The sequence below is a fragment of the Hydra viridissima genome, unplaced genomic scaffold, assembly GCF_058129835.1.
Source record: "Hydra viridissima isolate aposymbiotic clone 2 unplaced genomic scaffold, HvirCarnegie_v1 scaffold_16, whole genome shotgun sequence".
Classification (NCBI taxonomy): Eukaryota; Metazoa; Cnidaria; class Hydrozoa; order Anthoathecata; family Hydridae; genus Hydra; species Hydra viridissima.
The window spans coordinates 4,268,274-4,284,558 of record NW_028324315.1 but is presented as its reverse complement, the minus strand read 5'-3'; the positions used below and the strand labels follow the sequence as shown (position 1 = coordinate 4,284,558).

The following is a 16,285-nucleotide window of genomic DNA, read 5'->3' as shown; positions in this document are numbered from 1 at the left end:
GAATAACTGGAAGGTAAAACACTTGTAGTGTTTGCTAAGAATATTTTTATCAAATATTTCAGAAAAGATGTCATGTTCAGATTATGAGTGATTGTACTCATGGACTGTTAAAGATCTCTCATAGTATAAGTCTAACCTCAGGTTTGAAACATGGCTTGAAATTTGAAGTTGGATTCTTGCGTTTGCGCTTAAAAATTGACCTTTGAAACACTCGTTCATAGATCACTCGGCGCTCACGGTTTTTTTTTTTTTTTTTTTTTTTTTTTTTTTATGATACAAAAAGAAACGCTATGGACGAAGAAGTATCGACTAGAAGTTTACGCAACCAAAATAAATTTCATAAAAATAACAAAGGATACGAAAACCTCAGAGTCCAGGTACCGAGATCCGAACTTTTTGCTAGGTTTACGGTCTCACAGTAACATCTATTGTTTTATTGAAGTATTCTTAATAACGTTCGGATGTCATGTAAAATATAAACAAACAGCAACTTAAAAAGCAAGTTAAACCGCATGAAAATATTCATGAAAATAAAGTACTGAAAAATGGTAACTCAAAACTTCTTTTTATGATCTTAGCCTTATCAATGGCGGGACCTATGATGGATGCAGCTTTTCTTACATACGAGGGTATTGCAATGAATCCAGTTGAGAGTAATCTTAACATGGACGAACCTGTCTGGATTCTTGGGAAACACTTTAAACCTGATGAAGGTTTAGTAAAAACTAATTTCTGCTTAACTAACTAGAGAAAAAATCTCTCTCACTTACACCCACCCACATACACACAGAGAATAGCTAAGTTACTTATAGTTCTTTTATATTTTTTTAGATATGGAGAAGTTAAATGCTGAGATTTTGACCAAGTTTTGGTTCACATACAGAAGAAATTTCAATCCTATAGGTTTGATATCTTATCAAAGACATTTTAAAATTTGTACATGCATGTTTAAATGTCATACATAAATTTTATACGTATATAAATTTATACTATTTAAATTTATATTTAAAGTATAAAATTTTTATTTATACAAATAGAAATTTTGTACTTTGTTATTTTGTGTTTAACTAATAACCTTAGTTTACATAAGTTTTTTTCTTTATTATGTGTAACATATATTTTTGTCTATATTATTTATCATATATATGTATATATGATTGTCTATGCTGTATACATATGCACACACACACACATGTATGTATGTATGTATGTATGTATGTATGTATGTATGTATGTATGTATGTATGTATGTATGTATGTATGTATGTATGTATGTATGTATGTATGTATGTATATATGTATGTATGTATGTATGTATGTATGTATGTATGTATGTATGTATGTATGTATGTATGTATGTAATGTAATATAATGTATGTATGTATATGTGTAGAAATCAATCACACAGGTTGATTAGTCAACATAATTTGCTCTTTATGTTTGAGAGTTGTTTTAGTTAACTTTAGGTTGTTAATTTCAAAAGAATTTTTATCTATTATATTATGTATTTATTCTGCAGCATACCCCTCTTTATGCTGTGAAGTATAAAGATATTGCATGTTCAAGATAGTTTGTCAAATTGTGCTGCTCAAAACTATGATGCTTAATAACAAACAAAATTGAAATTAAGAAGCATTACTTAATACAGCAAATAAAAAGTTAATAAAAATTGACATTATTAGAAATATTTGCTATACAACAATATTTGTAAAACAACTTATGAATCAAATTTTTGTTTGCGTTTGCAGTATTTCATGTCTGGGCATTATCTCTGATTATCCCAACATATATCTACAACCATATGTGTCTTATCAGCCTTCATACCTCTCCCCCATAATCCTTCACCTAAATATCTTGATGGAAGTGCTCACTTTGTTCATCACTGAGGTTAGCAGGAAATTTGTTGAAATGGTTGTTAAGGAAGTGAACCTTTATGCTGATGTTGCAGCCCAATCATAACTTCCAGCAGCAATGTAACAAGATATTTTAATTCTCTGTTAGGCAATGCTGTCGATGCATCCATTACTTTCACAGAACTGTCCTCTAATTTAGCGTTATCATTTTCTTCTTTTAGTGAAGGAAGCTGTGTGAAAACAGGTATGGATTACATCAGGGCACTCAATGGAATGCTGAATCTAGATTTGGGTAAATGATTTTCTGTCGAGTTTTTTATTGTAATTAGAAATGTTTGTGAGACAAACATAACAGTCAGTTACACAGTTCTTTTGCTATTTGTCATAGTATTGGAATGCCAAATGCTAAAATGTTTCCACTATCCTTTGTCTACTGGTGTAAGTTTTGCACACATGGTTTGCACACTTTATCAAGGACCTACAATCTATACTCGTCACAAATTTTAATCTGAGAGTAATGTCTGCTTTCTTCACAATGTCTTTTTACTTGGTTTTGTATAACATTCAAAAGCATACCAAAAATAATCTCGCTTATACAAACATTGCCTATGAGTTCTTATTTAGTTATTTTAATCTAAAAATTAATAATGATAAAGATTATTAGAAATCTTATACATATACTGCTGATAGTCTAATTGACTCCACATTCATGTATAATTTAGTATAAAATGTAACTCTTTTTAAAACACTAACTTTTTATTTACGTTAGATAAAAATCACATGTTATTTTAACTTGACATGGTTATTTAAATCAACAGCTCCAAATTAATATAAATCAATTCTCAAACTTCAAACAGCAGAAAAAAAGTCAAACTTTGTTGACCTGTGCTATTTAATTAAATTAATGTTTACATGTAGGTTACATTTATTGGTAACATTGTTGTAGTTGAAAGTGAAAAATTATTAAGAAATTGTGTTAAATATTTTTTATGTATTCTGTTGTAAATATGTTAAAATTTTGTATGTTTACTAACATTCAATTTAAGGAGGTACTGGTCCAATGTCAGATACAGGATGGGGTTGTATGTTGCGTTGTGGCCAGATGATGTTGGCTCAGGCCTTACTTTGCAGGCATTTAGGCAGAGGTTTGAATATTTCTGTTAAATATTTTGATACTAAATTCTTTCTACTTTTTTTCTCTTTTTCAACTATCTTTATAATTTTTTCCCTAAGTTATATTCTCTGTAATTCAAGTTATACTTTATACTTTTGTATTAATAATAGTAATATTTAAATATTAAATATAATATTTATTTTAGAATTTTTAATAGTAATATAGTTTTCTTAATAAATTTTTTTTTTAAAAGTGTGCTATAGAATATATTGTATTTTTTATGAGATGAAAAGTTTATTTATTTTAAGACTGGGATTGGCGAAGTGGAAAAAAAGATAATATTATGTATAGGACGGTATGCTAGCTTTATAAATATATTTTTCATGTTTTTGAAAGTCTTAGTTTAGGGTAGAAAATACTCTTTTCGTAATTTTTTTATGAGCTGAAATTTGTTTTTTTTTTCACTTTAGTTTTTTATATATCTTTATAGCATGACGTTCAACTGGTATTAAGCTGATACTGTTTTTTATATATCTTTATAGTATGATATTCAACTTGTTATAAGCTCATACTGTTTTTTATATATCTTTATAGTATGATATTCAACTTGTGTTAAGCTAATACTGTTTTCAATATTTTTTGTTTTTAGATTTTGAACTCCTTTTTAGATAAAAAAGACAGCCTTTATTCTATCCATCAAATTGGTATTTATCATTTATATACATTCATCTAATTTATTGTTTCAGTTTTTATAAACTTTATTTGAAATAGTATTGATTGTGTCGTGCTATTTTATTTAAGCACAAATGGGCGTTAGTGAAGGTAAACAAATTGGTCAGTGGTTTGGACCGAATACTGTAGCGCAAGTTATTAGGTTTTTAAATTTTATTCAAAATTTCTGAAGGTAAATTTAGAAAATTAGTAAGTGGTTTTTTAATAAGTTAGAATTAGTGAGTTTTTTGGGGGGTTTCAACTCTTTTTTTTTTTTTAAATAATACTTATTTTTTAGAAAGCTTGTTTTGTTTGATGATGTAGCAGACATGGCAGTCCATGTGGCGATGGATAATACTGTTGTTATTGAAGACATAAGTATATTTAGTTTTAGAATCAATGTCAATTAAAACACAAAAAATCAAGTAAAGAATAATTTGTAAAATATCACTTTACTAAATCATTTAATTTATTAGAAAAATTATGCAAGTCTTCAATTAATACATGGGGATGTTATGGTGAATGCTCAAACTTGCATGGCAGATCTGATCAGAATGTTAATCAGCCATTTTTACAATCATCTCCTCATTGTTCTTGTAAAGGTTCTCAAAAGCAAAGATCAAGTAGCACTAATAAGTTAAAATCATCTGTTAGCCAAGAGTCTCAATCATGGAGGCCATTAATGCTATTTATTCCACTAAGACTTGGGCTATCTGAAGTTAATACTGACTATTATAACTCATTAAAAGTAATAGCTTATTCTATTTTTCATGTAATTCTTTATAATTTTCTTTAAATTGAATTTTAGCTTATTGTTTTTTATTTAGATAATGTTTACCTTACGACAATCATTGGGGGTTATTGGTGGCAAACCTAATCATGCTCATTATTTCATTGGCTTTAATGGTAAATACTTATTGAATTTTATCCTTGAAGTAATGAACTTTTTGAATTGTAACTGATGAGCTGTGTGTTTTGTAAAGTTATAGTGAAATTTTATTGCCAGGTGATCGATTGCTGTATCTTGATCCACACACAACTCAACCAACAATAGAGCCTGAAAGATTCAACGTTCTCCCTGATGAGGTAATAAAAACAGCGAGACAAATTTCTTAATCTAAAACAATGTGTTTTAAGTATAATAATGAAAGCTCTGTAAATATTAAAAATGTTATGTAATTCAATAAATATTTTTATAATAGTATTAATAAATATTGTGTGAGATGTTTATATTCAAGAGTTAAATGAAATGTTGGCTTTTATATTAGGACAATTTACTTTAAAATATTTTTTCAGAGTTTTCATTGTGTCTACCCTTGTTTTATGAGCTTCCAAAGTTTAGACCCATCAGTAGCTTTAGTAAGTTTTCAATATCTATGCTTTTATTCATACACAGTAGTTTCCTATATTTTGCTATATTTATCCAAAGGAGTTGGATAAAGTTTTTGGTTTTATTTCTTCTGTTTCAAATATTTTTTCTGAGGAAAATCAGTTTTTATTGTTTGATTTTTGTTTACAGGGATTTTATTGTCATACGGAAGATGATTTTGATGACTGGTGTCAAGCTGTAAATGAGGTTTATGTTAATTTCTGCAAACACTTCTTTTTTTTTTTTTACTAATCTCTTCATTTAAGTAAAACTTCTAAATCTGGTTCGGGAAAAATTTTTTCAAAAAAAACAAATCTGCAGCCCACATCACCAAATTTTCTGAAATTTGGCACAAATGTTTGGAGACGTAACTTAGGAAAGACTGTAAATTTTTTTTATAAAATTCTTATCCGTTTAGGATTTACAACAACTTAAAGTTTGTTTGATTTTGATTGAAAAGTGAGGGGGGAAAAGTGCCAAAAATGTTTTCCGTTTATTATTACCCTTATATGGTGCTTTTAGTAATGCTGCGATTCTGAAACTTGGTACCAAAAGAGCTTAAAACCTGCTAAGTCCGAAAAATTTATTTTTGTATCTCTCGAAGCAAGGAAATGTTGTTTATTCTAGGATTCATAAAATGCACCTAATAATGACAATAAAAAAGGGCATTGACAATTATAATTATAAAAAAAATCTGACTGATAGAAAAAAAAATTTGTTTTTGTTTTCTTAAAGATAAGATGTATATCAACTTTGCGAACAATTTTTTTTTGGTCTTACGTTTACTTGAGGAGTTATTAAGGTTTGATATGAACACAAAATTTTGTGATATTTTAAAAATCAGACAATCATTCCCAACTTTCTACAAATTAATCAAATTAGAAATTAACAGTTTAGTAACTTAATTGTTTTTATTAATTTTTTAGAACAAAATTATAAGGTATAAAAAAATCTTTTGAAAAATGAATACTCAATTTAAGTGATTTTATATATGCTTTTAATTCAAATTATTTATAAATTGTACAAAAAAATAAAAGATTAAAACAAAGTATGGATAAGACATATCAGACTCAGCAAACTTGAAATTAGTTTAAATATAAAAATCTCTATTTCCTAAGGAAAACAATTTTTTTCAAGTTGTCTTTGGCTAAATAGTTGTAAAGCCCTGTTTTTGTAGTTGGTACTTCAAATTTGCAGATGATGTGGACATCTGGAATCCAGTATTGGCTATCCACTGGTGGCCATTTAAACAACCATGCAGGACCATTTGGACACATAAATTTGACAAGCACATCTTTTTCTTTGCTCATAGGAAACACAGGCATAATCACCTGGTACAAAATTTACACTTGTTACAGGGATGTTTCCAAAGTCATGAATGAAAGCAAACTCTTCATCAACACTGCATAGCTTTGCACCTATCTAGAAAAAAAAGCAACATTTTTTTCCACTTTAATTATTTTGTTAATCATGTTTTGTTAAAGGCATTAGGAAATTGTAAGTCCAAAATAAAACAAAAATACTTTTGACAATGATTCCACACAAATAAAAGATCTATTTAAGTTAATCAATAAAAATTTTTCATGTTTTTTAAAGTTAATGAAAGGTATATCCAACATATATATTTTAACCTTTTGATGGCCAAGTGGTACAAAATGATGGTAACTACGTGTTCCAGGTATGGTATTTGCAGTATCCAATCGTTCCTTAAGAGTGTTTCTCACCAAAGTTAAATCTTCTGATGATATATAAATGTACTCCTTCAATGTTTTCATTAAAATATTTGTACATTGCTTGTGGAGATAAAGTATGATTACCCATATCTCTTTGCAAGCTTGCTAGTGTTGCTAAATGTTATACTGTTCCACCTATCCCATCACAAGGTTGCTTAATGTGACTAGTTGCAAAAAAGTTACATTTAGCAGAAAGACCAAGATCTTCAAGATGGAAACAAAGATTCAAAATATTTTTATAATTCTTATATTGACCTGCACACCCATCTGAAAATTATTCAATATCTTTTATTTGAGGTAGATTTGTTTTAATATGATTGCTGACAACATCAATAACTTTATACACCATGTTCACATCATGCATCATATCATCTAAAACAATACAATAAGATTTATGATTGAGAAAACCTTCTTTTTTGAAATAAATAATCACAGGGTGTAGTGTACATTGTAAATTTGTCCAATAAAAGCTTTTTACTTCATCCTGAACTACAAATTTATATTTTTCTGAAAAATCACCCAGAAATAATGCTGTTAACTCTTTCATATTTTCCTTTCTTGATCTCAGGTATGATACTTGACTCTTAGCTAAATACGAGTGTGGTACAAGTTTAGTCAGTTTTTTGCATACTAGTTCAATGTATTCAGACACTGGCTCTTTATTATGTGTTAAGTTTGACCTATCTGTTGTTGTCCACTGATCAAATTCTACTTCATTGTCATCTTCAAACTCTCCAATTTGATTATAAAGTTTTTCAACCAATGCATTCATAGCTGGGCATCTTTCACATTTACGCATCATACAGTCTTTATTAGTCATGTCACATACAATATAAGGTAACAGTTCTTTGTATGTCACACCAAGAGGATGTAAAAGCAGTTTTAAATTCTGATGAATAGCACAGATGCATGCTAAATATTTTCCTGAAGCACCAGCAGTAATACACCATTTTTGTCGCAATATACAAAACCTTGAAAACCCTATTTTTATTTCTGGGTTCATGGTTTTGAAAGCAACAAACAATTCCTTTAAATTACATAAAAGCATTTGAATATTTTTCTTTATGCATACGTAGTCCTTTTTAATAGGCATTATACGACTATAATCATCATCTTCATAAAAAGACTTAACCAGTTGAACTGTTGCAGCAGGAAGAACTTTCCCTAATTTAGGATTAGGCATGGCTAAAATACCTTTTTCTAATGCTAATTTACGTGCAGTTCGAGAAACTTTTTTTATTGACCAGTCAGTTGGAGCAAGTGTTATCAGTTGTATTTTTTTAGATGTTGCTGTAGACTCTGCAATTTTATTAGTTAACAATACAATCATGTTATCAAACATCACCATCATGTTATCAAACATCACTATCAGGGTGGAATGCAAGAACCGAACTTCAAATTTGAAGTCGAGCTTCAAACCTAAAGTGCGACTTGAGCGAATGCACAAAGCGAACTTCAACTCAAGTCAGACTTGAAAACCGCTAAAAATAGACCTTTTTCAAGTCTGACTTCAAACCAGACTTGAGAGAGCAAAAATTACTTCCGAATGCAAGAACCCAACTTGAAATTTCAAGTCAGACTTCAAATCTCAAGTCTGACTTGAACGAAATGCAAGAAGCGAACTCGAACTGAAGTCACACTTGAAAAACGAGAATTTTTGAATTTTCAAGTCATTTTTTCAAGTCTGCTCCAGACCAATCTTGAAACCAAACTTGAAAAAAAAAACAGACCGCCATTATCATTTTGCTGATGCGTAACAAAACTTTACTATTACTATATAACTTATTACAACCTTTGCAAGTATGAAAATGAGTTTTTAACAAGCAAAAGTAGTTACTTGGGCATATTCACCTAATTAATTTAGAAGGTTACATTGTGAAAGTATATTTTTAAATGAATTCATTACAGAAAACTGAATATTAACATTGCGAAAACGTGTGTCTTTTAAAACATCCTGTAACTCGTATGTAATGATTCAACATGTCATATTTTGATGCCATTAAAAATGTTTATTAGCTTTTTGAAATGTCGAACATCCTAGCATTATAAAAGGCTGTTGATTAAGGCACATTTTTGTGATACCGTATAAAAGTAATTTCCATTTAGTAATAAATAGTTGCAGTTATACAAAGAGGTGATACGTGTAAAAGGAGTAAAAGAGAGTTCATGAGAAGTAGTTACAATTACATGAAGTATTAAAAAAACTTTTTTTTAAATGTTCAAAAATGAATCGGTATGAGCTGAATTTTAGAAGAAGAAGAAGAAAAAATAAGCCAAGTCACATACCAAGGTTTATTATTGACAGAGCTAATCCTTTAGAAGTTTACCACGGTATAGAATTTAAAAGGTGCTACAGATTTTCCAATAAAAACCTTTTTAATATTAGCTAATGACATTATTAACAACAATGTTAACAATCGAGGGTGCCCTCTTTCAACTGTACAACAACTGGCTATTGCATTTCGGTTTTATGCTACTGGTTCATTCCAAGTGAGTAGATATTCAAGAAATGATATCAGAAAATGGCACCTTCTTATTGTAGATTTTACATTACCTTTTTAAATAACAACATTTTATACCAACAAATGATAATATACTTAAGTAACAATAAATAAACTCTCTTAGAGAATAACAGGAGATTTGGAAGAGCTGAAACTCAACTGTTTGTCCAGTGGTTTAGAACATTTCAATTCAAATGGCTAACAAAAGATATCAGTACATAAAGTTTCCAACAGAAGCTGATTCTTTGATAATTCAGCAAAAGTGATTATAAGTTTTCATGGATATCTGATTTTGCTATTTCATACAAACTTCAAACTTTTCTTAGATAAAGAAAATATTTATATTTATCAACCATTATTTAGATTTTACCAAATTCAAGGATTCCCAGGATGTATAGAAGCAATTAATGAACACATATTCCTATAATAATTCCTTGTGGAGAAAGCGCAGAAATTTATCGAAACAAAAAGGGATTTTTTTTTGAATTGCCAGGTGCTTCAAATGAAATTTTATCTGCTTGTGTTCAATGGCCTGGAATTGTTCAGGATTCATTTGTTTTTGCTAACTCAGCTATTAAACAAGTTTTAGAAGCTCGCCAACATGTTCATGTTTCAGGTGATTCTGGCTATCCTTATAAACAATATTTAATGACACCTTTTTCTAACCCAAAAATGAAAATGAAATCAGATACAATTACAACTTGAGAAGTACACACATGTTGAATGTTGTTGTTGAATATTGTTTTGGTATATCAAAAAAAAAAACAATACCCTTGTCTTAACATTCCCTTAGGAACAAAACTGCAAAATTCCATAGCTATAATAATATCCTGTTTTGTGCTTCACAACATTGCCCTTCTACAAAATGATTATTGTGGAGGCAATGAAATACAAAATAGCAATGAAGAATGTGGTGCTAAAGCATTCACTAAAGATATTTTTGCAGAAACAAAGCAAAAGTCAAATTTCAGACTTATTTTTTTTAAAAAAAATTTGTGTCTGATAATGGATAAAGGGTGTAATAACAAAAACATTATTTTCAAATATTTATACTACATATTATTTCAATAGAATTACATTTTATATTTCAAAATAGTATTATATATGAAAAAAACAATTTCACTAAAAAATAAAGTGATAAATTAAAACATTCCAAAAGCAATTTGGATCTGATATTGTTAGAAAATAATAATCCTCACATAGAATAATTCTGTTGTGTTGCTTTTTTAAAACTTTGTGAAAATTTTAACTGTGAAAATTTTCACAAAGTTTTGTTTGTATTGTTGCTTTTTCTGGAGAGAGTTTTTTTTTTATATCATCTATTTCTATTTGTTTTTGCATTAGTTCTTTATCAAGATCATGAATTTCATTATATTGCTTTTTTGTATTTTTTTTTATTAAGAGATTTTTGTTTAACGTTAAACTTTGTTCTTTTTCATGTGTTAATGAGCAAGATGCTATCAATGGTTTTTAAAAGTTTTCTTTTCTGTTTCTATAAGTGGCCCAATAATTTCAGAAGACCTGTCTCCATATGTGATCTCTATTGACTTACATATGTAAATGGTATACTTACATATGTAAATGGTATATATATATATATATATATATATATATATATATATATATATATATATATATATATATACACACACACACATAGTATTATGTAGTATTAGTATTGAGAAAACTAATTTTGTTTAAAGTAATTTTCTCAGTATTTTTAAAAAAAACCCATCATTTTCATTAAAGTATTAGTAAAAAGATAAATAAAAATACATTGTAGTATAGTATCATCCCCAAAAAGCGTCAAAATAAGATTCTGCATTTTCTAGAACATTTGCATGTATTTTAATTCAAATGGAATCTGTTAAAATGGAGAAATCAAGAGAAATTGTCTTGATCACTTAAGTGGTACATATGACCAACCGTTGTTTACCAACAACTTAGGATTTGGAACTGAAAGTGCCAAGATGAATTTATTTTTCTGATGAAAAATACATAGCAAGAACTTTTTTTTTTTTACTGTTATTAACTTTTTATTTAATCGTATATTATACAAATATCATTACACGGAATTTGTTTCAGTAAAAGGTTTTTCCCGTAAAAAAAATCCATTACCGCTATTGGTTGCGAAGTGCATTTTCCGATAAACGCCCTAAATTCAACGCCTCGACTATTTTTCAAGTTCGACTTTCTCAAGCACGAGCTTGAAATTTTCAAGTCTCGTTTACGCATTCGCTCAAGTCAATTTTTCAAGTCTGACTTGACAAAGTCGAACTTGAGATTTCAAGTCGAACTTGAGATTTCAAGTCGAACTTGACTCAAGTTCGGTTCTTGCATTCCACCCTCAATGTTATCAAACAAGTTTGCTTTTTCCATATACTCATTCCAGAAACTTGACTGTTCTTTAAAACTTTCTTCTGGTATATAAGGGAAGTGGCTACTTTATTTTTAATGGAGGTTGTTAATGCTCTCAATTTTGGTTTACTTTCTGTGATTTTACCTGAGTTATGCAATCCTTTGACCTTAATAGGAGACAATCCAGCAACTGTAAAGTGTGTATTTACACCCTCTTTTTTATTTTGAATGGATGTTTCACTAACAATATCAAAATCTTCATCATTATCTTCACTCATACTTTTTGATAAATGTTTCATAACTTTACTTTGATAGGTTGGACACAAACCTTTTCCAGGTATAAGATTTAAACCTGCAGTTTCTGCTTCTAATACAGTATGCGTTGTAATCACTTTTAGAGATGCTGAAAAGAAAATGTAACTATATTACTCAAATACTATAACATTAATTATAATATTGTCATAAAACAATGAACAAATCCTAGTAAACAACTTATTAAGAATGGTATTACCCATTAAAATGTAAATACATAAACTTTTACCTCTACACACTTTTTTGTGAGTCAGAAATGGAAAAAAACAACTTTTCTAATAACTCTTATATCTCACTATTAACATATCACAATGATGTGTGCATGTACTAGTAATTTGTTCTTCTTTCAAGTTTGTACATTTTCCAAGTAGTTTATGATCGTTCCTGTCAACATCTTCAATCAGATTTCTTACTTGGGTTATATGATTGTTTATAACAAGCTACATAATCATTTGAACAAATGAACAATTGATTTTGTTATCCATATAAAACTGAGGAATTATAATCTAAACACTTAAATAGAAGAAATCTTCAATACAATATTCCTAATGAGCAAAGTACACTTGAACACAGACAATATGCTTAAAGTAAAAGAACATTTGCCTGAACAAATAGCTATTAGTTTTAATAGATATATTTTAAATGCCTAATTATCTACTAATTATTGTCAATTCTCTACTAATTATCTACTAAAAATTAGGGTGAAAGTAGATTATAACTAAATATAATTATATTTAGTTATATAATTTAACAAGGTAATATTTATTGGATATTATTATGTATTTTATTGATGGGTTTATTATTTATTTTATTGATGAGATAATCACTATTTTATTACAATAAAACAATCAATAGAAAAAAGATTACATAATATTGTTTAATTTAATGACATAACTATTATGTAATGAAAATAACAATGCAAATGACATAACTGTTATGTAATGAAAATAAAAAAATTATAAGTTTATGAAATATTTAACAATATTTTGTAACAACTTAGTAAAAATTTTAATCACATAACACACATTCTGTTTTTTTTTTAAATTAACTGACTCAAAATTTGATTAAAAACAAATATAATTGTATTTAGTTCAAAACCAAAATGAATTTGCTCACTTATTTTTTTTTAAATTTCTTCAGAAAAATTGAAAAATCAAAACATCATTTTGTCTAATCTTTAAGAAAATTAAAACTAAAAGTTTTTTCTATCAGTCAGATTTTTTCTAATGATATAGTTGCCAATGCTCTTTTTTATTGTCATTAGGGCGTTTTGTAGATCTTGAAATAAACTATATTTTGTTGTTTTGAGAGATACAAATCAATAATTTTCAGGTTAAACAGGATTCAAACTCCTTTGGTACCAAATTTTAGCTTTGCAAAATTACTACAAGCACCTTATAAGGGTAATAGTAAACAGACACATTTCTGGCACTTCCCCCCCCCCCCCCCCCTCATTTTTCAGTCAAAATCTAACAAACTTTAAGTTGCTGTAATTCTTCAAGGAATAAAAAAATTTTTTAAAAAATTCAGTCTTTCCTAACTTAGATATTTACACTTTTGTGTAAAATTTCAGCGAATTTGGTGATATAGGGTGCAACCCCTTGTTTTTTGAAAAATTTTTACTTGTTCATAATTTTAAAATTTCTGATTTGGTGAATTATTCTCTCGTTTAAAACTTAAAAATATATTTTCTCATCTAAAAAAATTTAAAACTCTGAATTTTACTTTTTTAACTCGTTTATGCCCTTCATAAAAAAGAAATCGTGTATTTTCCCTTCAGCTAATTCATCAATGTTTTATTTTGCTTTTAGCTCGTTGTGCAACGTGAAAAGCGCCCAATGTTTGAAATAAATCCCACTCGTCCACGGCACTGGCCTCCATTTGAACTACCTAAGAGACCTTGCCATGATGTTGATTGCGTTAAATCAGGTGATGGCTTTTTGCTTGCAGTTTTTTCTTCATTTATAAGAAGCATTAAATTTATTTAAAAAATATCCTTCGATTTACGAAAATCGTAATTGTTTTACGACTTTCTTATTACGAAGAATTCTTTTTAAATCGAATTACGGTTTGGTTTAAAGGAATCTCAGTTATGACCTTTAGAAGTTTCTTCTTAAAAGTCTGTTTAAAAATATATCGTTTAACTTTAGACTTCACAGTGCTCAGTTATGATTACGGCGCTGAAGAAAAACGTTTTGATTCGAGCGGAGAGTATGAAATTTTATAATGGTTATATTTTATAGTGTGACTTCTTCCATTTTTGTCAGATTTGTGAGTGAACTCTTTGCCTATTTTCTAGTTACTTCCAAAGTATATTTTCAAAATGCTTTGTGTCCCTCAGTGTTAATTTCTTCAATAATTCACTTAATTTTTCAATTAAAAATTTGAATTTCTTCGTTAAAAGTATTTGAAATATATGTATCATTTGTTTATGGGCGTGTATTTGCTTATAGGTGTGTATTAAAAGTCGTATTTATAAAACTGTACATGTAATATACTAATTTTTGTGCGTGCTCGTTTATTTTACGTTTAAAATATGGATGTATCGAATAAACTATAAAATTTAATATAGTATTTGTTTATTGTAAGAGTTCTTTGCTTTCAAAAATTGTTAACCTAGATATTAAAAGTTGTTTAATGACTCTGATTGGCTACATTTGCCGCAATATTAAATAAAAATTGTAGATTTACTTTGATCAAAGGAAATTAATTGTAACGTTAATTTTTTTTTTTTAATTTAGATCTTAATGTGAAGCATTAGACTTCCTCCTGTAATTATTTAGGGGGGGGGGGGGGCGGGAAGGGGGTCCTACAATACTGTCACTTTTTTAGAATTATTTTTTTTCAAAATGAATTTATTAAAACTTATTTTGGTAATCCCAGTTGTAAGTTCGAGCAAAAGTCGTTAAGTTTTTTTGTTTTGTCTCTTCAGATCGTCGCGTTGGTTTGACAAGTTTCCAAGTGGCCCGCGAGTAGTTTTGAGTAAATCAAAGTTCAAAATTGTTATGTTCCTACCCATCAAAAATTATTAAAATCCATCGATAATATTTTTTACTCATGATAACATAAGCGTTTGCTATAAATATTACTATTTTTTATTAAAAAATGTTTCACTCCTCAAAATGCAGTTAGAAAATTGTCATAGTGAAATAATCATATTCTCACTATGACAAGGTTCTAACTGCTGTTTAACGGTAGTTAGAAACATGTTAGTTACTTTGAAATTTTGTGACTGACGCAGTTAGTTACTTTAAATTTTGTAACCTAAACAATAATATAATAAAAAGCTAATTTTTATAAATTAGATAATTGTTTCTGTCACAAATCAAGGTTACAACATTTTGTTTACTCTTTTTTTTAAAAAAAAAACCATTACATTAAGTACAACCCTTAAAAGTTTTTCATGTTTATTTTATAGGTGAAGAACAACTTGATAGTAATCTCTGTCCTCGAGAGGCATAAATGGAAATGCAGCTTTAATATCTTCTTTTTTTTTTAAGTCTGCATATTCCTTTGTACAATTTTGAATCTTTGGTTTTTCATTCAAAACAGTGGAAGTTGATGGACTTGTTGCTGCATTCTTTCTGTTAGGTTTTTCATTGAACTTGACATTCGCACAGTTCATAGGTCTATTGCGATCATATTGCTAGATTTAAAATGTATAATGCAAGATGTTTAAGTAAATATTAGATCAGCAACGTTAGAAAAAGGAACTGAATTGTAGTTAAACAGCTTTACTGTTACTCAATACTCCTTGAAGTCATGTGGTTTCATTTGAATGATACGACAAGGATTTTTTCTGTTAACTTGTTTCAACATCCTTATCAATCCAATTGGACTATAAAAATCAGTTTTCCTCATGAGCTTTTCAATTTCGCTATGGGCATGATCCACCTCTTGGACGCATAAATGGCCTGAAGGGAATATTTCATAGTGATTGAGTTAATGTTAGGATTGTCTCTTAAAAAATGTAACACAGCATTTGATAATATACTATTCCGATTTTGAGGAACGCTGGAGTTAGACTAAGTAATTTTCCTCTGCCACATCACTCAAAGTTTTGCAAAAGGCACTGGCAAGATCATTGCCGCTTCTTCCCGCCATTGATTCAGTCCGTAATGCACAGTACACTTTTTTGGTTGTTGAAAAATAAGCTGTCAAATTATACAAGCTTAGCTTTCTCAGATAAAAAAGGGAATTAATTTCTGCATGCGGAGTCAATATAGCATTTTGAAGGTCAAAAAGTAAAACCGGAACATTTTTTTCTTTTTTTTCTTTAGTACGTGTATCTCTCATTTCTTTTTTAAAAACTTGATGTCTTTCAAAGTCTTCTC

The 16,285-nt window shown here is 28.7% G+C and overlaps 3 protein-coding genes and 1 pseudogene across 6 annotated transcripts in view; 1 reads left to right on the top strand and 3 right to left on the bottom strand.

Moving 5' to 3' along the window:
* LOC145199530 (uncharacterized) overlaps positions 1-16,285 on the bottom strand; it is a 300,653-nt gene that overhangs the window by 19,523 nt on the left and 264,845 nt on the right. The gene's annotated exons all lie outside the window — the stretch shown is intronic.
* The window catches only part of LOC149877590 (uncharacterized), a 375,375-nt gene that overhangs the window by 132,361 nt on the left and 226,729 nt on the right, over positions 1-16,285 (bottom strand). The gene's annotated exons all lie outside the window — the stretch shown is intronic.
* Positions 265-14,673, top strand: LOC145181160 (cysteine protease ATG4B-like). Of its 3 annotated transcripts, XM_090073939.1 has the most exons (15): positions 265-377; positions 579-713; positions 832-903; positions 2,900-2,998; positions 3,276-3,322; positions 3,617-3,671; positions 3,769-3,841; positions 3,977-4,056; positions 4,155-4,426; positions 4,506-4,584; positions 4,685-4,764; positions 4,975-5,037; positions 5,198-5,254; positions 13,763-13,880; positions 14,102-14,673. In XM_090073939.1, exons 2-15 carry the CDS (start codon positions 587-589, stop codon positions 14,176-14,178), a joined length of 1,299 nt encoding a protein of 432 aa, XP_089930065.1. In that variant the 5' UTR covers positions 265-377; positions 579-586; the 3' UTR covers positions 14,179-14,673. The 3 variants fall into 3 exon arrangements, with proteins under 3 accessions (XP_089930065.1, XP_089930064.1, XP_089930066.1); XM_090073938.1 differs by lacking the exon at positions 265-377 and having other exon boundaries at positions 419-713; XM_090073940.1 differs by lacking the exons at positions 265-377; positions 579-713 and adding an exon at positions 2,075-2,145 and having other exon boundaries at positions 850-903.
* Positions 6,154-12,436, bottom strand: LOC145187304 (uncharacterized; annotated as a pseudogene).

Bases quoted from the DNA above. Each gene is read 5' to 3' on its own strand.
- LOC145181160 (XM_090073938.1), top strand. From the start codon at position 569: ATGATCTTAGCCTTATCAATGGCGGGACCTATGATGGATGCAGCTTTT. The intron at 4,057-4,154 runs GTATATTTAGTT...TTAATTTATTAG, and splicing joins TGTTGTTATTGAAGACATAA to AAAAATTATGCAAGTCTTCA. The intron at 5,038-5,197 runs GTAAGTTTTCAA...TTTTGTTTACAG, and splicing joins TAGACCCATCAGTAGCTTTA to GGATTTTATTGTCATACGGA.